The sequence below is a fragment of the Anolis sagrei genome, chromosome 1 (assembly GCF_037176765.1).
Source record: "Anolis sagrei isolate rAnoSag1 chromosome 1, rAnoSag1.mat, whole genome shotgun sequence".
Classification (NCBI taxonomy): Eukaryota; Metazoa; Chordata; class Lepidosauria; order Squamata; family Dactyloidae; genus Anolis; species Anolis sagrei.
In genome coordinates, this window is record NC_090021.1 from 148,586,216 (window position 1) to 148,610,195 (window position 23,980).

The window sequence follows — 23,980 nt, forward strand, 5'->3', positions numbered from 1 at the left end:
GTACATGGGTAATGAAAAGCATGCCTCTTCTTGTAAGTTGGGATTTAAGCACATCTGGAACTCATGTGATTGTTTAAACTCTCTGGACCTGGGACAATGATTTGGTTGTGTGTATATCCTTGCACATGCTGAAAAGTCTCGGCCAAATTTCCATACCTTTAAGCACAATGTTGGATTGACAAAAATGAATGGCAGGCAGATGCGGAAAGTCACTTCTGAAAACATAATGGGAGATCATCATGAATTATTTATTGAAACACCACAAAACTTGCAGTTTTGGAAGTCTGGTGAATCAGAAGCTGCTGCAGATATTAAGAGCACGTAATTTTTGATAAAACAAAGATTTAATCTAGCACCATAGGTCTGTACATTAAGTCCTAGATATTCCAGTGGGATTTACTCCTATGTAGCTATCCAGTATCCTGCCTCAAAACAGATGAAATAACACATTGCTACAGGTCCCATTATTCTCCAGGTAATATATCACAAACCTACACATCAGCCACACAAAGACCTCATCACACTGGAATATAATTGAAGCATTGAAGCAATGGTCCTCCATGCTGCCTGACCACCGTCTCCCAAAGCAGTTGCTCTACTCCGAACTCAAGAACGGAAAACGAAATGTTGGTGGGCAGGAAAAGAGATTTAAAGATGGGCTCAAAGCCAACCTTAAACACTCTGGCATAGACACTGAGAACTGGGAAGCCCTGGCCCTTGAGCACTCCAGTTGGAGGTCAGCTGTGACCAACAGTGCTGCAGAATTTGAAGCGGGACGAATGGAGGGCGAAAGAGAGAAACGTGCCAAGAGGAAGGCACATCAAGCCAACCACGACCGGGACCGTCTTCCACCTGGAAACCGATGCCCTCACTGCCGGAGAAGATGCAGGTCAAGAATAGGGCTCCACAGTCACCTACGGACCCACCGCCAGGATACTACACTTGGAGGACCATGATCCTTGGACTATGAGGGATCGCCTAAGTAAGTACACACCGTGCTTACTGCAGAGGGAATTTTCAATAGCAAAATATTTTAGTTCTGTTTTATTTACTGCCATGCAGCAAGATGAATAATATGATATAATCACTTCTTTACATCCCATTGCAACAACACTATTGGGGAGGCGGTGCTCATGAAGTGTCCAACAGGACCACTGAGGAAATGGTACAGCAAAGAGCATGCATGCAATCAAAATACCTGGAGGATGAAACATATATCCCTGCTTGTGGCGTTAGAGCAGAGAGCGTCTGCCAAACAGACAAGAGAAGCAAAACAGTAAATATATAAATGAATGTATAGCAGCAGGCTATAACTGCTGCAAATGTTTTCCTGTCCCCTGAAGCCCCCTGCATTTGTGAACGTGGGAACTCTATTCAGGCAGCCTAAAAGCAGGAGAAATAAGCAAGCAAACAAAGGAATGTGCTAATCCCATCTGTTGAAGTTCCTCTCATAGGCCAGTGTTTCTCAACCTTCCTAATGCCGTAACCCCTTAATACAATTCCTCATGTTGTGGTGACCCCCAACCATAAAATTATTTTTGTTGCTACTTCACCACTGTAATTTTGCTATTGTTATGAATTGTCATGTAAATATCATATGCAGGATGTATTTTCATTCACTGGACCAAATTTGGCACAAATACCCAATACACCCAAATTTGTATACTGGCGAGGTTGGGGGGTGTGATTTTGTGATTTGGGAGTTGTAATTGCTGGGATTTATAGTTAAGATACAATCAAAGAGCATTCTGAATTCCACCAACGATGGAATTGAACCAAACTTGGCACACATAATTCCCATGACCAACAGAAAATACTGGAAGGGTTTGGTGGCATTGACCTTGAGTATGGGAGTTGTAGTTCACCAACATCCAGAAAGCACTGTGGACTCAAACAATGATGGGCAAAAGTATGATAGGTGGGACCATATGCTAGTTGAGCAACATGAGTCAGAATTAATGAAGGGAACACGTACACGAGACAGCGTGAGAAACGCAGCTGCGACAGGATAGCAGTGATATAATTTAACTCAGGAGGGACAGGATAAGGGTGAGGCAATGTAACAGTATTTTCCCCATCCTTTTTATCCTTCCTTCCATTGGTCATCTTTCCCACCTCCTTTTTATCCTTCTTTCCATTGCAACGACTCCATCGCAGCTGTGTCTCTCACTTGGCATGTTCACTCACGCACATGTTCCCCTAATTCAGACCCGTGTTGCACAAGCAGTGTAGCGTAGGGTCCCAGCTATCATACTATTGCCCAATGATGGATCTGAACCAAACTTGGCACAAATACTCAATATGCCTAAATGTGAACACTGGTGGAGTTTGGGGGAAATAGGCCTTGACAATCGGGAGTTGCAGTTGCTAGGATTTATAGTTCACCTACAATCAAATAGTATTCTGAACCCCGCCAATGATAGAATTGGGCCAAACTTCCCACACAGAACTCCCATGAGCAACAGAAAATACTGCGTTTTCCAATGGTCTTTGGTGACCCCTCTAACATCCCTTCATGACCCCCCTAGGGGTCCCGACCACCAGGTTGAGAAACGCTGTCATAGGCAGAAAATAAAGTACAGCTACAACTATCCATGCAGACCCCCATTCCAATTCAAAATTTCCAAGTTTTCTGAACTGCAAAGAGAGCCTCTACAGCAGGCATAGGTAGGCAACTGTGGAAGGCTAGAGACCACATTAGCCCAAACAAAGACAAGAAAAGACTGCGTCTACTCTCTCAAAAACAAAACAAAAATAAAGGAAAACTTTCTTTACAAATGCCCTCTAATACTTCTAGTTGGTATAGGACATTTTCCCCACTGTTTTTACTTTTTAAAAGGCCTTTTCTGGGACCGGCAAAATATTGTGGATGTGCTCCAAGTGCCCCCTAGTGGGCATTTTGGAGTATATCTGGGCCAAAAGGTATTTTTAAAATGTTTTTACAAAACATGTTTTCTCTTCCCCAGGGAAGCAGAGGGATTCCAAATGTGGTAGAATACCCCTACTTCCCCAGTGCATTTGCAAGCATACTGGAGCATGATGAATTCGCATTAAAATATGTCTGACTCCTGGGGAGCCACATAGACCTCAAGACCTGGATTTTTCTGTACAGAAAAAGGGAGCTCCCATCCAGATGGTCAATATGAGTGCAAGGATAATAGTACAGGTACAGGTGGAACTAATTTTCTTCTCCCACAGAAGAAGCCCAATGATAAATATATATACAGCAGTGAAAAATAGCTCTATATAACCAGGTCTTCAAGCTGATGTCTAGGCAAAACTGATTTTAGGTGTTCATTCATCCAGTCGTTTCCGACTCTTTGTGACCTTATGGACCAGCCCACACCAGAGCTCCTTATCGGCCGTCAACACCCCCAGCTCCTTCAAGGTCAATCCAATCACTTCAAGGATGCCATCCATCCATCTTGCCCTTAGTTGGCCCCTCTTCCTTTTTCCTTCCACTTTCCCCAGCATCATTGTCTTCTCTAAGCTTTCCTTTCTTCTCAGGATGTGGCCAAAGTACTTCATCTTTGCCTCTAATATCCTCCCCTCCAATGAGCAGTCAGGCTTTATTTCCTGAAGTATGGACTGGTTGGATCTTCTTCTAGTCCAAGGCACTCTCAGCACTGTCCTCCAACGCCACAGTTCAAAAGCCTCTATCTTCCTTCGCTCAGCCTTCCCTATGGTCCAGCTCTCACATCCATAGGTGACTACGGAGAATACTTTAACTATGTGGATCCACATACTTTAACTATGTGGATCTTCATGGCCAGTGTGATATCTCTACTCTTCACTATTTTATCAAGATTGGACATTGCTCTCCTCCCAAGAAGTAAGCATCTGGCTGCAGTCTTTCCTGGCTGCAGTCTGAGTCTGCAGTGATCTTTGCACCTAGAAATACAAAGTCTGTCATTGCCTCTACGTTTTCTCCCTCTATTTCCCAGTTGTCAATCATTCTTGTTGCCATAATCTTGGCGATTTTTTATGTTTAACTCAACCCAGCTTTTGCGCTTTCTTCTTTCACCTTGATTAGAAGGCTACTCAGCTCCTTTTCGCTTTCGGCCATCAAAGTGGTCTCATCTGAAGGTTGTTAATGTTTCTTCCGGCAATTTTCACCCCAGCCTTGCATTTGTCAAGCCTTGCACATCGCATGATGTGCTCTGCATACAAGTTGAATAGGTTTGGTGAGAGTATACAACCCTGCCATACGCCTTTCCCAATCTTGAACTAGTCTGTTGTTCCATGGTCAGTTCTGACTGTTGCTACTTGGTCCTTATACAGATTCCTCAGGAGAAAGATAAGGTGGCTTGGTATGCCTATACCACCAAGAACTTGCCACAATTTATTATGATCCACACAGTCAAAGGCTTTATCTGGGCGGAGGCCAAAAGGGGGTTCGGGACAGAGAAGGATAGTCCATTGCAGATAAGTTTCTGGTCCCAATTCAAAGTGCATGTCACCACCTATAAAGCCCAAACAGCTTGGGTCCTGCCTATCTTTGTGACAGCATCCATCCCATGAACCGGCAAAGGCTCTATGATCTGCCAGGGAGGCCTTCCTCTCTGTTCTGCCACCGTCACAAGTGCGGTTGGTGAGGACAAGAGATGGGGCTTTTTAGATGGTGGCCCCATGGCTTTGTAAATCCCTCCCCAGAGAAATTAGATAGGCCCCCACACTGTCCTCCTTTCATAAGGACCAGAAGACATGGCTTTTCAATCAAACCTTTGAGAATGTTTAGTCTCTAGTTGTCCTGTGTAGTAGTCACACATCCTGCACTTTATTCCATGTCATCTCTCCATTACTGCAGCTGGTACTTATTATATTTTATTCCCAATGTTTACAGCTTGGCCATGTTTATAGCAATTTTCCACCATGGTTAGAGGACCACAGTTTGATTGAGTCTGAGTTGATGTTTTTATATATGCATATGTTTTCTTTTATTGCATTTTATATTGTGCTCACTCTTATGTTTTGTTTTTAGACACTTTGTGCCATCTGTAAGCCGCCCGAGTCCCTTTGGAGAGATGGTGGTGAGATATAAGACTAAAGTTATTCTTATTATTGAAGGAGTACAACTATTTCTTGCTGTTTTCCTATTATTGCCCCCACTATCTCGCCATCGTGGAAACAACCCATGTTCATGAAGTGGGAAGCGGGGAGGGGGGAATAACTAGCAAAAAGGGGGAAATGTTTTTTCTCCTTCAACTCCCCCCCCCCCCCCCATTTTCCATCCTTCTCTGTCTTGTGCCCCCTTTTGGCTTCCACCCAGATGATGGAACAGTACCTGATTTTAGTATTATGCTATTTAATTTTCCTCCACTAACTATCTAGTCACCTATTGAATATTCCTGCCATTTCACTTCTCCCTAATAAAATGGAGGCAAAGACATCTTTTACCAGCAAATAAACATGTTGCTTATCCATTCTCTGTTTAAACAACATCCTCAGGAAGAGAAGAGTTTTGCTGAGCAAATTCAGGTCTCATCACATTTGAGCATTTCGAGGTTGTTGTATGTTTTTTGGGCTATATGGCCATATTCTAGAAGCATTCTCTCCTGATGTTTCGTCTGCATCTATGGCAAGCATCCTCAAAGGTTGTGAGGTCCAAAACATCAGGAGAGAATGCTTCTAGAACATGGCCCTATAGCCCAAAAAACCTACAACAACCCAGTGATTCCAGCCATGAAAGCCTTTGACAATACATTAAAATTTCTCGAGCTTGTATGTGTGTCTGAAGTGAAGAAACAATGCTTGTCTCTGGTTTTTGAAGAAGGATTGCTCACAACAAACAAAGCACTGAAGAAAAGGACCTCTTCTTAGCTCCCCAAATGAACCCTGTATGTTTTCAGAGGATGGTGGAGTGATGTATGTCAGCTGGTATTGGTTTCAGGTCAAAATACAACAGAAAACAGACAGGACAGAAATACAGTGAAGGACAAAGGGGCTGACCATGGAATGATCATGAGGCGATGCTCAGAATAGAATACAGAGATTAATATAAATACTGAAATGCCTTTGCAAGGGCACCTACCAACTGTGAGAACTTTCTACAACATAACTCCTCACTATCAGCTTTCAAATGACCGGCCACTATTAACTAAAACACCCAACAGAGTCAGCTTGCATAACCTGTAACAATGCCTCGTTCGAACCGTCACAGAGAAAACATTTCCTCTTCTGATATCCATCCACATTTGTCTGAAGTAATTTGCCCATTCAGCAACTAAAGAGAAAACAGTAGTGCCACATCACAAATGGAACAGGAATCGAGAAAACACTGGCAGCAAGAGCAGTCATCTGTCAAAGGCTGACCTCAAGCAATTCCAACAATATGACAGGTAGAGGCTACAACACACAGGTCAAGTCAGAGAGAAATCTTCCTCTCCTCAAAGGACCGGCATGAATTCTGCACACACAGCAAAGTTCTTCACTACACGATGGACCACAATAACTGGAGTGAGGATTTATTAGTTGCTTTGAAGAACAATTAAAACCAAGCAGATGCTTTACAGTGATTTAAAAGTTATTTCTTTTTGAAATATTTTGACACCATAATTTTGCAATGCTTCAGGTCAAGGTCAAGGTTTTCCCCTGACATTAAGTTCAGTCGTGTCCAACTCTAGGGGTTGGTGCTCATCACCGTTTCTGCTAGGTTGGCAAAAACTAGGGCTGACAGCAGGAATTTACGCCGCTTCCCAGATTCGAACCTGCGACCTTTTGGTCAACAAGTTCAGCAGCTCAGCGGTTTAATAATAATAGTATAATAATAATAATAATAACCTTTATTTATACCCCGCCTCCATCTCCCCCAAGGGGACTCGGGGTGGCTTACATAAGGCCATGCCCATCAATACAGTAAAACACAATATAAACACAAAAACACAACAAAAAATCAAAAAATACCTCACTACCTCTTAGGATGCTTGCCATAGATGCAGGCGAAACGTCAGGAGAAAAATTGCCTCCAGAACATGGCCATATAGCCCGGAAAAACCTACAACAACCCAGTGATTCCGGCCATGAAAGCCTTTGACAATACAATCAAAAAATAAATTACATAAGATGCAAAACCAATATAAGTAAACAACACAGCAGCATGAAATCAAACAGTAAAACACAGATGATCACACTGAGCAGGGCCAAATTCAAAGATAAAATTTTAAAACACTGGAAGATAGGACAATGTAAAAACCAGGGAGGGGATCCAAGGATAAGGTAGGATTTAATTGCACGAACCGTAAAATAAAGTGCTTCTGAGGTCATTTTATGCAGAGTTTGGTCAGGGAGTATCTCACATTCAATCATTGAAGGCACATTGGAATAACCAGGTTTTCAGGTTCCTCCTGAAGATTGCCAGAGTGGGGGCTTGCCTAATATCTCTGGGGAGCAAATTCCAGAGCCGGGGGCCACCACAGAGAAGGCCCTCTCTCTCGTCCCCACAAGTCGCACTTGCAATGAGGGTGGGAGTGAGAGAAGAGCCTCTCCAGAAGATCAAAGAGGTTGTGTGACTTCGTAGATGGAAATGCAGTCGACAGGTAGGCGGGTCCCAAACCATTCAGGACTTTGTAGGTCAAAACCTGCACCTTGAATTGGGACCGGAAAATAAACGGCAGCCAATGGAGCTCCTTAAAGAGGAGGGTTGACCGCTCTCTGTAATTCGCACCAGCTAGTAATCTGGCTGCCGCTCATTGGACCAGTTGGAGTTTCTGGGCCATCTTCAAAGGTAGCCCCACGTAGAGTGCATTGCAATAGTCCAATCTAGAGGTAACTAAGGCGTGGACCACTGTAGCCAAATCCGACTTCACGAGGTATGATCGCAGCTGGCACACGAGCTTCAATTGTGCAAAGGCCCTCCCAGCCACTTCTGACACCTGAGCTTCAAGTGTCAGCGCTGAATCTAGGAGGACACCCAAGCTGCGGACCTGTGATTTCAGGGGGAGTGCAACCCTGTCAAGCACAGGTTGCCACCCTATACCTCGATCTGGCCTACGATTGACCTGGAGAACCTCTGTCTTATCAGGATTGATCCTCAGCTTATTCGTCCTCATCCAGACCGTCACAGCAGTCAGGCACTCGTCCAGCACCTGAGGGGCTTCCTTGGAATTAGGTGGAAAGGAGTAGTAGAGTTGGGCGTCATCCGCATAGAGATGGCATCGAACTCCAAAACTCTGGATGACCTCTCCCAGCGGTTTCATGTAGATGTTAAAAAGCACGGGGGACAGAATGGAACCATGCAGGACCCCACAGGTCAAAGGCCAGGGGTCTGAGCAGGTGTCCCCTACAGTTTAACCCAACTGTGGAGCAGGTGCCCCCCCCCCACAGTTTAATCCACTGTGGCACCCACTGTGCCTCCGGGGGCTCCACGCCACCCCCCAAAATCTGATAAACTAGACCTTTTCCTTTTCTCAGCATTTGCAAAATTCTTCTGTTTTTGGGGGGGGAATATAGATTGTCCTGCTTAAAAGACACATAGAGAACTCAACACTTCGGTGTTAATCCCAAAGAGATGAAGAAAATAAGAGGAAGTCATAGAGCTCTAATACTAATTTCATATAAAATTCGTTGTTGGGGATTCGATAAAGGATAAATTGAAAATAATTCAATAGGAATATAAATCAAAGACATAGCCAAGTTAGACTGGAATAACAATATGCGAAGAGATCTTGTAGCAGAGAGATGTCTCCTATTGTTCCAAGTGAATTTGTGTACCACTATTTTGAGCCCATTTGGACATACCATCCTCCTCCATTTCACACCTAGCTCCAGCAGACAAGAGTCCTTTGTCCCACCCTGGTCATTCCACGGATATATAAACCCTTTTTCCTAGTTCCAACAGACCTCACTATCTCTGAGGATGCTTTCCATAGATGCAGGTGGAACGTCTGGAGATAATGCCTCTAGAACATGGCCATATAGCCCGAAAAAACCTACAACAACCCAGCCCTTTTAATGTTTCCTCATATGTTTTCTTTTCTGTAGTGGTGGCTATTGTCTTTGTTGTCCTTCTCTGATCCTGTTCCAACTTGTCTATATCCTTCCAAAATGGGGTACCCAGAACTGAACACAATACTCCAGATGAGGCCTGACCAGTGCAGAATATAGTGGAACTATTTTGTCCCGTGACTTGGAAACTACGGCTCTATTAATGCAGATTGATTGTTCTGCCTTTTAGATCTCTTCTTTTATTTCTCTGGTTATTATAGTAGTTCTCTTTGTCCCTGTGCACAAGTTGCTGAGCAGATGCATTCAGGATTCTCATCCTACCTCTGTTTTGCTTCTCATATGTCTGCAACTCTTTGAAGACTTTCTTCTGTCACCCAATGCGGCTTCTCTTTCTTTTTGGCTGCAATGCCCTTTTGCATTCTTCTCTCACAATGTACCTGAGTTTATTCCACAATTTTTCTGGCTCTCAGTCAATTAAGCTTGATAGTGCAGGCATATACTTTATATGGTATTGAAATTCCATATCAATATGTTTCAAGATATACATATTGTAACATGAGCAATGATTTAGTGTTCTTTAACTTTAATTTCTGATCATAACAATTCATGGTCTATCACAATGTGCTCCTGGTCTTGCTTTTTGCAGAGAGGCCAAAGTTTCTAAACAGTGATCAATCAGTCACTCTCCTGCTTCATTTCTTGTTGATGTGTGCCTTCAAGTTATTTCTGATTCATGGCCATGCTAAAGCAAGCCTATTATGTGGTTTCCATGGAATTTGTCCTGAGGACTTTCTCTTGCCTTCCTCTGAGTCTGAAAGAACGTAACTTGCCCAAGATTGTCCAGTATTTTCCATGACTGAGGAAGGCTTTGAATCCTGATATATGTTTGATCAGGCCAAATTCTCCAGGAAATGTTTAGGTCTGCAGTGTTTCTTACTTTTGCATTGTAATTGCCTGTGATATCCTATCTGAAGGTGTGACCAATAACCTTGTCACATGACTGCCAGAATTGCTGTACATTGTCTTGTGTCATCAGGAGGCATGGGGAACCTGGCGCCCCATGCCCCGCATTGCCTGGGTCCAGATTTCCCCATGGGGGGAAGCGTTGACCGCACCTCTTTCCCCCATGGTTTCCTATGGCAACATGGAAAGCCTCCCATATTGAGGTGGCAGCATGTGCCAGCTCCACTCTACCTCATCCATGGATCCCCGCTGGTATCATTTGATGGGAGCCAGCGAGCTCTGTAAATGATGTAGGTTAGAGTTGGCGTATGCTGCCGAAAAGATGCTCTTGTGATGAGGTGGCAATTTCATCCTGGATTCAAGTTTCTTATTCTTCTGCCTCTGTGATTGGTGCAAAAACTTGGATTATGATTATATTGGTGGTTTTTCCCAATATATAGCAATAATATATTACTGATATATTTTGATCAGACTTCACATTATATTCCCTTACTACATCTCTCCTTACAATAGGAGAGATGTAGTAAGATTGTCTTAGTAAGACAATCTTAATGTTATGAACAGTTCAACAGTGGAATATGCTGTCCATGAGTGTTCTGGGGTCTCCTTTTAAACATGGTCTAGTAGATGGTCATCTGTCAGGAGTACTTTGATTGTGTTTCTGCATAGCAGAAGGAGGTTGGACTAGTTGTTCTTTGTAGTTTCTTCAGACACTGTGATTTTATGATTCTATTAATACCATTCCATTTCCTATTCGTGACCTGCATATTCTTTCACAGTGAGGACATTGATTTCAAGATGGAATGTAGTCCCACTTATGGTTGGCTTGATATTATTTATTTATTTATTTCGGTTTCTTCTACCCCGCCCTTCTCACCCCGAAGGGGACTCAGGGCGGCTTACAAAGGCACAATTCGATGCCAGCATCACATAACAGTAGTAAAAAACAAATTAACATCAATTAACAGTTAAACAGTTAAACAACAATTTCTACATTTCAGCCATAAAACCAATAAAACAACACAAACCTAATTACTCCTAATATGCCTTTCACTTGGCATATTTTCCCATTTCAGGTTCTATTTGTGTCTCTTTGAATTCCACAGCACTGAGGGTCGCAGCTGACCTCCAGTTAGAATGCTCAAGGGCCAGGGCTTCCCAGTTCTCGGTGTCTCTGCGACTGTTTTTAAGGTTAGCTTAACTAACCTTGAACTATACACCCAGAAGGTATTCAGAGTTTTCTTCATCATACAGACACATTAAAAAGCACATAAGGGTTAAGAACTGGGAAGATGTTTGTGTCCAGGGTTACCACTCTCCTCATATGGAAAACAACAAGAAGTTACTTTGAATTTAATTTTTGGAGAAGGATGAGATATAAATTCAATTGATCAATCAATTAAAAATATACTGCATAAGCTGTTGCATCAATATGTTCTCAAGAGAGAGTTGATGCAATTAGATGCATCCTTGCTTTTTGTTTCAAGGGGACTTGAAACAATTCAAAGTAGAATTGCAGTCCCCCCACTTAAATGTAGTTAAAAGTGCCACCTCCAATATAGTTTTAAAGCCAAAATCCGCTTTCTAGGCAGAATACAGTCTTTCTCATAAGAAGCTTGTGTACTGAACAGTCTGGGTATGATTGCAGATTTTGTGCTAGGTAAAACCAAGCCTTTGAACTTTGGCACATCTCTTGACATCATAAAGTGCTTCATCAAAGAAAGCAAATTTTGCAACCCTGACTTTTGGAAGGAATATATTTGAATTAAACTCAAATGAATAATTTTTCACAAGTTTACAGAGAAAATATACATTAGATTACGGGTCCCCAAACTAAGGCCTGGGAGCCGAATACGGCCCTCCAAGGTCATTTACCCGGCCCTCGCTCAGGGTCAACCTAAGTCTGAAACGACTTGAAAGCACACAACAACAACAACCATCCTATCTCATCAGCCAAAAGCAGGCCCACACTTCGTATTGAAATACTAATGTTTATATTTGTTAAAATTGTTCTTCATTTTAATTATGGTATTGTTTTTATGTGTTTTTGCACTACAAATAAGATATGTGTAGTGTGCATAGGAATTCATTCTTTTTTTTTCTTCAAATTATAATCTGGCCCTCCAACAGTTTGATGGTCTGTGACCTGGCCCTCTGTTTAAAAAGTTTGAGGACCCCTGCATTAGATGATAGTAGAAGTTGAAAACACTGCAGTAGGGTGGCTTCCTATTAACAGATTTCTTCCTCAATGTTTTTTTTTTTACTTTGTAAAATTATTTTGAATATATAAAATATTGTGGATTAAATACGTTTGCTTTTTTTGTAAGCATCACAACACAGGCTGGGATGCAATGCTCCTCTGCACTCTACGTTAGACAAACAGTACAGTCTCTTTCCAAGAAGATACATAGTCACAAAGTACACACACCTTAGAAAATGTATGAACCAACCTGGACACAACATATTATTTGAGAACACAGAAATGCTGGACCACTCTCACAACCACGATGTCAGACTACACAGAGAAGCCATTGAAATCCACAAGCATATGGACAATTTCAACAGAAAGGAAGAAACCATGAAAATGAACAAAATCTGGCTACCAGTATTAAAAAACTCAAAACAACAGAGGGGAAACAAACAGGCACATGAAATCACTCTCAACAAAAGAATCCCCCCAGGCGCTTCCAAGCCATTGAATGCAAATCAAGGTGATCAGCTGAAACATTCACAGCTAGCCCCAGCAAACAAAAGTCCTTTGTCTCACCCTGGTCATTCCACAGATATATAAACCCATTTTTCCTAGTTCCAACAGACCTCATTACCTCTGAGGATGCTTGCCATAGATGCAGGCGAAACGTCAGGAGAAAAATTGCCTCCAGAACATAGCCATATAGCCCGGAAAAACCTACAACAACCCAATATCTCATCGTCTCAACCAATTCAACATAGTTTGTGGCAGCTACAAAAATGAAGTTTCTGAAGTATAATAAATATTTACAAAGTAAATACTGCACAATTAAACAGGAAATAACACTTTCAAAAAATCAAATTTCGTTACATAGTGTTATGTTCAATCTGCTGCTTACCAGTTCCAGTAAACAGCTTTGATGTCCCATAATTTGAGAATTGTTTTCCCTCATGGCACTTTGTTGGTGCATATAAGCCCCTTTACATCTAGTATTGAAATCCTTCAAGGGTGTTTTAGCTATTAATTCCAAGTAGTGCCCAAAGCTTGGGCAGGATGATCCCTGAGGTCATCAACTGTGGAATGAAAAGGAGTAAGACCGTTCATTCCAGGCATTTCCTCCCTGCTTTCTGGCCATTCTTCCTTTCCTACGTACTTTGCTGCATATTCTTCAGACTTTCTATCATACAGAATAGCAAGAAAACCGGGAGAAGGACATTTATTTTATTATCTTTTTCTGTACCTTTTAGGTAATAAGTCAATTTTAATGCAACAAATATAGTATTAACTTTCAGTCATTGTTGCAAAATACTCTCCTAAACATCAAAAAAACAGCTAAACATAAAAAAACCCCAAGATTATGGCAACAAGAATGATTGACAACTGAAAATAGAGGGAGAAAATGTGGCGGCCGTGACAGACTTTGTATTTCTAGGCGCAAAGATTACTGCAGATGCAGACTGTGGCCAGGAAATCAGAAGACGCTTACTTCTTGGGAGGAGAGCAATGTCCAGTCTCGATAAAATAGTAAAGAGTAGAGACATCAGACTGGCAACAAAGATCCGCCTAGTCAAAGCCATGGTATTCCCTGTAGTCACCTACGGATGTGAGAGCTGGACCTTAGGGAAGGCTGAGCGAAGGAAGATCGATGCTTTTGAGCTGTGGTGTTGGAGGAAAGTTCTGAGAGTGCCTTGGACTACGAGAAGATCCAGCCAGTCCATCCTCCAGGAAATAAAGCCCGACTGCTCACTGGAGGGAAGGATACTAGAGACAAAGTTGAAGTACTTTGGCCACATCATGAGGAGACAGCAAAGCCTAGAGAAGACAATTATGCTGGGGAAAGTGGAAGGCAAAAGGAAGAGGGGCCGACCAAGGGCAAGATGGATGGATGGCATCCTTGAAGTGACTGGACTGACCTTGAAGGAGCTGGGGGTGGTGATGGCCGACAGGGAGCTCTGGCGTGGGCTGGTCCATGAGGTCACAAAGAGTCGGAGATGACTGAACGAATGAACAACAACTCTCCTAAACACAGACCTGAGATACCCAAGTTTCTTCAAGTGCCATTAGCTGTTTGGGAATACAAGGGCTTTCATATTTCAAATGGCATAGCCATGGATGTAGACATTTCTGTAACTTTCAAACATGTGCTAACTAAGCAGTGATTTAAGTCATCAGCTGAATTGATCATCTTCATCATACCCCTTCCCCAATGACCCCCCTCCAAGGCCCCTGCCTGCAAATAATATTTTCAAAGAAAAGTATAAAAAGAAGGATCATCAGCAGGATGCTTCCATATGCATGTATACTTTCCTTTGCACATGTCATTTGTCTTTAAATATTTCACATGCACAACACAAAAAAACTAAAGTGCACTCCTCAAGACACTTTGCCAACTCAGAAGGTTGTCCCTGGACATTTCCTGCACACAAATTCAGCTCTTTGTAAAACTGAGATCTATTCAGCTGGTCTTTTTGCGGCTATCCTTAACCAGGCAGGGTGAGAACAGAAATAGTTATGATACCATATGCCTTTCACAATTCTTCCTACCTTCTACATCAGGGGCCTTCAAACTTTTTAAACAGAGGTCACATTCCCTCAAACTGTTGGAGGGCCTGATTATAATTTGAAGGGGAAAAAAAGAATGAATTCCTATGCACAATGCATATATCTTATCTGTAGTGCAAAAACACTTTAAAACAATACAATAATTAAAATGAAGAACAATTTTAAACAAATATAAACTATGCAACTGATAAGAACTAAATGAGTATTTCCAATGTCCCTGAGCACTCTCCCCTAGTCTTTTATGGATCTTATGGGGTTATCCCTGAACATATCCTTGCAAAACGGAGGAATCTGGGCTGTAGTCTTTTCAAAATCTCAGCTTCCATTTATTTGACAATAAAGATAATGTTATAAATGGCTGCTGATCATCTTTTTGCTAGATAATCAGAAGTAGACTGATTAATGGCAGCAAATTGCAAATATTTCATATGTTGTCATCGTTTTAAAATTGACTTTAAAAGTACTCCCTGGGTGCATCTCCGCTGTTGAATTAATGCACTTTGGCACCACCTGAACAACCATGTCTTGATGCTATGAAATCATGTGAGTTGTAGTTTTACAAGGTCTTTAACCTTTCTTACCAAAGGATGCTGCGTACCTAATCAAACTACAATTCCCATGCTTCTGTAGCAGCTCAAGTGGTATCAAACTGCCTTGTTTTAGAAAAGGTCTCTAGTTCTTACAACAAATTTGGCTATATTAGGGTCAGCAAGGGAGACTATAACATCAACATGCATTTGATAATTATCTAAATATTCAACCAGATCTATGTCGGAAGGAAACAACCCCCCTGGTAAGACCCTTTCCAATAGTCCGAGAACACGAGTTTTGCGATCTTCCATATTGGCCAGCTTCCCTGGTTTGGGGACTTTGATAAACAGCAACCTTTTTGGGTCAAGGACCAGATTCCATTTTTCTTGGGGTTGTTCTTTACCACTGTTCATTTGTTTACAGTTTTGCCATTTTTGATCTGTTAACTCCTGCATGTTATCAATTTAACAGATACAGGTCCATGGACTGTAATAACGTTTGTTGTCGTTGCTGTATCAAACTGCATTAAATCTACAGTGGAGATGCACTTCCTATGTTCCAAGGCAGAGCTCAGTCACCAACACCAATACCTGGAAGAGGAGCAGCTGAAGGCAAAGAAGGAAAGATGTCCTGTGTGCATTCTGTTGCCACAGATCTCTTGAAGATGCTTTACTAAGGCTCCCCTCTCTAGAAAACTGTGCTGTCAGGCTGGAGAGTGCTCAGAGCCATTCTAATTACAGAGACAGGTAAACTGGAATTGATGTTGAAATATTTAACAGCATTCACTAATGTAATAACATCTCAGAGAATGAAAGCATGTAAACCACGTCTCCACGGACACTTTTTGAAAGCATTTGCAGCATGGTACCATGGCCGCTTGTACACACCGCAAGAGATGCTGCTGCTCCTATTATATTTGACAGCCACAACATTCAGCCAGGACTGCGGGGATGGAAATTCTGATCCCTATTCTTCCAGAAAGCCACTTGATGACCAGAGATCAGTGAGTATTGCTCAGCTTCAGAGGGTTATTGTGAAGATTACAAATGGGGAGGCCATGTAGGCGATCTAGATATCTTCAGAGCAAGGGCTAAATATACCCTATATGCTCATGAATAAATCTAGAAATTGTAGTCAAAAATTCAGTCCAAAAGATCTGGGTCAACTTATCCCACAGGTCAATGTGACTATTGTACCTTAACACATATAGATATAGATAGAAGCTAGCTAGCTAGCTAGCTAGATAGATAGATAGATAGATAGATAGATAGATAGATAGATAACCATCCTGTCCTATAGATAGATTGGCAATAGGCAAAGCCTTAATCCATCCCAGGAGATCCCAGGAGATCTTAGTCCATCCCAGGACTCACTATCTCTGAGGATGCTTGCCATAGATGCAGGCGAAACATCAGGAGAGAATGCCTCTAGAACACGGCCATATCGCCTGAAAAAACCTACAACAACCCAGTTATTCTGGCCATGAAAGCCTTCGACAATACATCCCAGGGCAATCTAAAAGAAGCACTGACTACTCTGTCTCTCCACTGCAGCACCGCTTCTGACTCCGGAAGCCTTGATTTAGTAATTTCCGCATCTATATCAGTCTACCACTTTGCATTTTTCATCACTTAATAAGTACAATAACAAGTGATGACATGGATCAGTGAATTAGCTTTCACTTTGTGTATTCCCGCCTTCTTCATCGAGTCAGTTCACTAATGCCAGTGTCACTTTTAAAGAACACAATTGTTGGGCATGTGCATGAATTGCATTATATGTAATATCACATATTTCTGTGTCTTATATTTGATATAAGATCAATTAAAGTGCCTTCTTTACATCCTCCTCCTTGTTTTCACACATGCAGGTGTGTATGGTGCTAAAGATGTCTAAGGTCCCATCTACACCGCTATATAATTCAGCTTGAAACTGCATTGTATGGTCAGTGTGGACTATCACTAATTATGTTGCATTATTTTGGGCTTGGCCTCATGTTAGCCGCCCCGTGTTCCCTACGGGGAGATATGGCGGGTTATAAATAAAGTTGTTTATTATTATTATTATTATTATTATTATTATCATGCAGTTTAAGGGTACAGAACTTCAATATATGAATCTACACTGAGCATACAATGGAGTTTCAAGCTGCATTACAGGATAGTATAGATGGGGCCTAAGATGTGCTTCTTCTTCTTTTTTCTCCCTTTTGTATCCTCAGAGCTCTACTCTCTCTAGCCCACGACTCAGTGGGGAACACAAGGCTTTTTGCAGTATGTGGCACTCAAGATTTAGTGGATGGTATTGTAAATAATAGGCAAAAGTAGACATTAGGAGAAAAGACAAATAAGACATTTTAAAAAAAAACTATTTTCTGATATCAGCTGAGAAGCAGAAGGGCAGAACGGAAATGCAAGAGTAATCAAGCTGTGAAAATCAGCATTGCCAGGCGGCCGGAGCATTTGTGTGTTAAGCAGAAGTCCTGCTGACTAGAGGGAGTTAGGAGACTCCAGTTTCTCACCTACCTTTACAAACAGCTCGATTTCAGGGTCCTTTCCTTCTCCATTAGCAGGAGACGGTTCTGTCATTTTTGACCTTCACAAGCAAGGAGGTGTTCTCCTTATGCCACAAAGCAACAGAAGGTTCCAGTTCAGCTCCTCTGTTTACCTCTCTATAAAGAGTGCTTGCAATTCTTTCTTCCCCTCCTATACACCATCACTTTGCTGTTTGTAAAAAAACTTCTCTGTTTTTTTGGCAGAGAAAACAAACTTGAAATGATCTTTTTTATGTAAAAGGAAAGGAGGGAGAAAGGGGAAAGTGCTGCCGTCTATAATGGTTCGTGGAAGCAACAAGTGCTTCGGTGCAGGGCTGTGTTGTGTTTCAGAGTGCTCATCTGTCAGAGCTCTGGCTCACGCTGCCAGCCCAAAATAGCCCTGTGCAAGCAGGAGGTGGAGTTAATGCACCAGGGAGGAGACAGCCGTTGGCACCTCTGGAAGAGGAGGCTCTTGCACCTTTTAAGCCTGCATCCTTCCATTTAATGCTTTTGCAAACCACTGAGAGCTTCTCCTTATTTTGTCCCCTGAGAAACACATTCTTTTGAGTAAAAAATTCCACTAAGATGAGCTGAACCGTGGTATAATGCAGAGCTTTCCAAATTGTGTGTTGAGGCACACTAGCGTGTCACCTGTACTACACAGGTGTGTCACGTGAAAATGGTGTTCCCCATTCCCATCCGCACAAACAAAGGCCAAGATAACACAGTAAAAGCCCCCACGACAAAAGGGCATCCAGCCTCAGTTCAAAAACTTCCAGAGAAGTAGATACCACTGGACTCCCAGGCAGTCTATACTTCACAAGAGTTGGAAGGGATCCCCAAAGGCCATCTAATCCAACCAGATACAGTGAAGACATTTGCCCTTGCGCTATGCTACTCTGTTGCTGAGTATGCATGCTCTGTGTGGAACACATCTCACCACGGTAAAACAGTGGATGTGGCTCTTAATGAGACATGCCGCATTATCACGGGGTGTCTGCACCCTACACCACTGGAGAAATTACACTGTTTAGCCAGTATTGCACCACCTGACATCTGCTGGGGAGTAGCAACCAATAGTGAAAGGACCAAGGCAGTAACATCTCCGACCCACCCCCTGTTTGGGTATCAGCCAGCACGCCAATGACTTAAATCAAGAAATAGTTTTCTAAGATCTACAGAGACACTCGCTGGAAACACCTCAGCAAGTGAGAGTCCAAAAGTGTCAGGCTCAAACCCAGAACCTCAATTAATGGCTGATACCAAATGAGAGACTCCCTCCTGGGCACACAGAAAACTGGGCGACTTGGAAGGCGCTGAACAGACTGCGCTCTGGCACCACGAGATGCAGAGCCAACCTTAAGAAATGGGGCCACAAAGTGGAATCCACTAGGCCTGGGCGGTTTCGTTTCGTTAATTCGTAATTCGTTAATAATTCGTTAATTTTTCCAATTACAAAACGATAACGAACCATTCTGGAGCAATCATTAAAAAAACGAATTTTTAAACACGTTTTGTAAATGCTTCGTATTTCGTTATTGTATTCGTTTCGTTATTGTTCTGAGGTCGTTTCGTTATTATTTCCGCATGTCTGGACCAGTTTTATGGTTTAATTAGTGAAAAAAAATTATAATATCACACCAACAGTCAACAACAGAGGGAGAGGGAAGCTTCAGAAGTTTTTGGAGGTTTTTTAGCGTATTTCGCGGTCGCGTCCGCCATTAACGAATCGATTCGTTATTGTTTCGGAAATCGATTCGTTAATTTTTTACCATTTATGAAATTTCGTAAATATCGAACTTTTTAAAAGGAAAATTTTGTAATTATTTTAAATATCGAAACAAAAAAAAACCCCAAATACAAATCGATTTTAGAAACAAATTTTTGCGTTGTTACCCAGGCCTAGAATCCACAACATGCGAAGAGCAGAGCAAACCACTGACCACCTACTGCAATGCAACCTGAGCCCTGCCACATGCACAATGGAGGACCTTCTTGCGGCAACACCAGAGGCACTCCAAGTGGCCAGCTACTGGTCAAAAGACATTTAATAGAATACAAAGTGTGCAAACTTTGTGTTTTGTTTGTCTGCTTGTTTGTTTATTTTTAATGCAATACAACTGTTTTGGTTTGCTCCTGACACGATAAATAAATAAATCTAATCCAACCACTTTCAGCCAGGCAGGAATGCACAGTCAAAGCCCTGTCAACAAATGGCCACCCAGTCTTCATTTAAAATTATTGGTGTTGGTGGTGGTATTGTATTTATTTAGACCCCACTTCCCAAAGAGAACTCAAAGCGGCTTGACATCAAAGCATCAGCATAACCATTTAAAATATACAAATATAGGAACATTAAAACAGGATTAAATATAAACAGTATTTAAAAATTCCCAGTTTAAAATGATTAAAACAAATTCAAAGTTGAAGACATCAGTACTGTTCCATTATCCAGGCGGAGGCCACTAGGGAGCATTAGAGAGGGAAGGATAGTCCATTTTAGGGGGAGGGGAGTTGAAAGAGGAAAACCATATCCCCTGTTTTCACTGGTTATTCTCCCTTCTTGCTTCCCATATCATAAACGAGGGTTGTTTTGACAACAGGGACATAGGTGGGGGAAATAACAAGCAAACAGGGAGAAATCATTTTACTCTTTTGACCCATTCTCCACCCCCATACAATGGACTATCCTTCTCTCTCTAGCAGTCCCTTGTGGCCTCCGCCTAGATAATTGAACAGAACCAAAACATCCAAAGAGGTTCAGTCACTACAGGAGCTAAGTGCTGGGGCTGTTCAAGTGTAGATACTGTTATAACTCTTACAGTTTGCGCAAGTTGTTGAGAGATTTGCAGCAATTACCACTAAAATTGATAAGTTTCTAATTAAGAAAATGAATCTATTGACTCCTGTTTGTGATGAACCACATGGAGCAGCTATAGAGGAAAAAACAAGAACCAACTGCAATACAAAAAAAGTGTAAAGACAACATTTCTAAGCGATATATTTATAATGTATACATATATATTATTTGACATTCTTACAGGAGTTCGGTTTATCTTCATGTTTGCTAGTAAGACTGAAATACCGTGTTGTGAGAGGATACTTGTCTAAAATGATGTGTGTAGTGAAAGGATGTATGTCTCAAAAGTGTATCACCAACTGGTGTAATGGTTTGATCATTGGACTAGGATCCGGTAGCTTTCCAGTGTGGTGGGATCCAGGGAGTGATTTTTCTCCCTCTTTCCAAAGCAGCCCCATTGCAGCCTCTTTAGGACAAGATGGAAACCTGCTTGCTGTAGTGAAACATTCACTATTCCCCTTACCCAATCCAGGAGCCCCCCTCAAGCTACCTTCAATTTTAAATGTACATTATATTTCAACATGTTCTCAATTTAAAGGCCTTAATATCTGCCTGCAGCTTGGCTTTAGAACACATCCATTTATCTTCTGGAAATTAATGAAGATGATGTTGTGTGCAGTCAAGTTGTTTTGACTTATGATATCTCTAAGGTGACCTTATCATGGAGTTTTCTCAGCAAGGTTTGATCAGACCATGTCTGCTTTTGACTTACCCTGAGGGAATATAACTTGCTCAAGGTCTCCCAGTGGGTTTCCATTGCCAAGCAGGAATTTGAACTCCAGAGTTGCAGTTCAGCAGTCAAACCACTACACCATCTTAGTTGGAGCCCCCGGTGGCGCAGTAGGTTAAGCCCCTGTGCCGGCAGGACTGAAGACCGACAGGTCGCAGGTTCAAATCCGGGGAGAGGCGGATGAGCTCCCTCTATCAGCTCCAGCTCCTCATGCGGGGACATGAGAGAAGCCTCCCACAAGGATGATAAAAATATCAAATCATACAGGCATCCTCTGGGCAATGTCCTTGCAGACGGCCAATTCTCTCACACCAGAAGCCACTTGCAGTTTCTCAAGTCGCTCCTGACACGACAAAAAAACAAAAACAAAACCCCCACCTTAGTTTTCACAGGCGTATATATATTGGTCTTATATGTATCTTGCTTGTAATATTTTAACTATTTTTATTCTATTTTTCTCAATTGATGTTTGTTTTTTAAAATTGTGAATGTGTGGCAGATTTAGCATCCCTTTTCCAAAATATTCCAAAATCCAAACCTGTCCACATGGATGGCTTAGACGGGAACACTTTCTAATGGTTGAGTGTAAGCACACTCTGTTCCATGCACAGGGATTATTTAAAATACTGTATAATATTACTATGGGTGTATATGGTGTATATGAAACACAGATGAATTTCGTATTTAGACATTGTGTCCCATTTCCAAGGTATATTATGTACAGGTATTCCAAATCTGAAAGAAAAAAAAACACTTGTCTGAAATATTTTGGATAAGGGATACTTAGCCTGTAGTGAGCCTCTTTGAGCATCCCGTAGGAAAATATGGTGTAAATATTTTACAATAATCATATTAGCCTTATTACTTTAACAATACAATCTTTGAAAACAATGTGGATTGTATTGGATTATATGACTGTGCCAAATAAAATAATTCAGCATCAGAATCTACTCTGATAAATGCAAGATGCCCTCTCCTTGGATGGTTTTTATTGATCTTTGCTCAATATAAGCAAGGAAATAGCTTATTTTAATCCTAAGTGAACATTCCCTTAACTTGCTAGTCATTAACAAGGATGTCATATATGGTCTGCAGTTGATGGCGGTTGGTGATGGAAGGATTAATGTGATTATTAGTTCTAGAGGGTTTGGTGATCTGTAAGTGGGAGTTCATGGGTGAAAGCAATTAGGGGTGGAGGTGTACAGGAGATGGGTTGCAGTTGGGTGTTACTGGATTTAAGGAGCTAATCTTGGGACTCATCTTTGGGAGAAAAGTATTTGTTGTATTTTGGTGGTGGATGCTGCTGGTTTTTTCTCCAGGTCTGTTGATTTTTTTGGTATCCTGACCTGTCTCCTGTAATCTTGGAATTCTGGAACCTTAAACCTTTGGACTGGCTTTTGACTACGGTATAGATTATTGATCCCTGGACTCTGTTATTGAACTCTCGGCATTTGACCACTGGACTGGACCCTTTTGACCACGAAGTTATTTTTGCTATCAGTTTTTGTTTTTTCTGTAGCTGAGTGCTACCTTTATGTTTTATATTTTGGACTATAAAAACAGCCAGCAAGTAAGTGCTGTTTTAATGAAACTGTTTGATAAAACCGAGAGTTTTGATTCATCTCTACCTAAATAAGGTAGAGCCCTGGCAACATGACAAAGGACAAGGATGCCATCCTTGGCATCCTTGAAGTGACTGGATTAACCTTGAAGAAGCTGGGAGTGGTGACGGCCGACAGGGAGCTATGATGTGGGACCTCTTCATGAGGTCATGAAGAGTCGGAAACGACTGAACAAATGAACAACAACAGACAAGGTGATGGTATTCTAGGAAAAGTACAAAAATGCAATTGTTACCTGGATGGGGTTCCGACTGAGCAAGTTAACTCCTACTTATATCTAGGGGTACTTTCCTCAAATACAGGAACATGGTCATTGGCCAAACCATCTCAGTAGAAACAAAGAGAACTATAGCCAATTCCAGTGTATTCTATAGACTGCTAAACTACAACCACCCCCCCCCCCCCCGCATATTCCTTATTCTGAAAGGGTATGAGGCCACATCATGCCTAGATTATCTTACAGGGCAGAACTATGGGGTCAAATGAAAGTACCCCCTATGGAACAGCTACAGAGCTGTTTCCTGCTGAAAATACTTGGAGCAGACAAAAATACACCAGCCCAAGCAATGAGAACAGAACTTGGGGGATATCCTATCCAGTGCCAGGTTTTGTTAAAAGTCTTTAATCACTGGCTAAGGAGTCTCCAAATTGACCCAGGGAGACTTCCTAACCTCTGCCTAGAAGAATAGAGGTTCTACGCAGTGGTTCTCAACCTGTGGGTCCCTGGGTGTTTTGGACTACAACTCCCAGAAATCCTAGCCCAGTTACTAGCTGTTAGGGTTTCTGGGAGTTGAAGGCCAAAACATCTGGGGACACACAGGTTGAGAACCACTATTCTACAGCAACCTAACCTCTGGGCATTCCAGCTTTTCCAATTAACGTTCCAGCTAGGCATCTCACTCTCCCATCTAATTTCCTTAGAATATTCGGCTCAGGAAACATTCAAACAAAGAGTCCTGGGTATCAGTGCACAAACGGACATAGCTTTTTTGGCTGGCTTCAAATCTTTAAACTGGCTAGCCAAAAATAAAATAGTATTTAGCAC

At 41.9% G+C, this 23,980-nt stretch overlaps 1 protein-coding gene across 2 annotated transcripts in view; it reads right to left on the reverse strand.

Moving 5' to 3' along the window:
• CLIC5 (chloride intracellular channel 5) overlaps positions 1 to 23,980 on the reverse strand; it is an 83,802-nt gene that overhangs the window by 39,276 nt on the left and 20,546 nt on the right. The window contains exon 1 of one of the 2 annotated variants that reach the window (XM_060785370.2): positions 17,716 to 18,037. The exons of the other annotated variant lie outside the window; for it this stretch is intronic. Coding sequence (XP_060641353.2) covers positions 17,716 to 17,778 — 63 coding nt within the window. The 5' untranslated portion in view covers positions 17,779 to 18,037. Of the gene's footprint in view, positions 1 to 17,715; positions 18,038 to 23,980 lie in introns of those variants that run through there. 2 annotated transcript variants of the gene reach the window in all.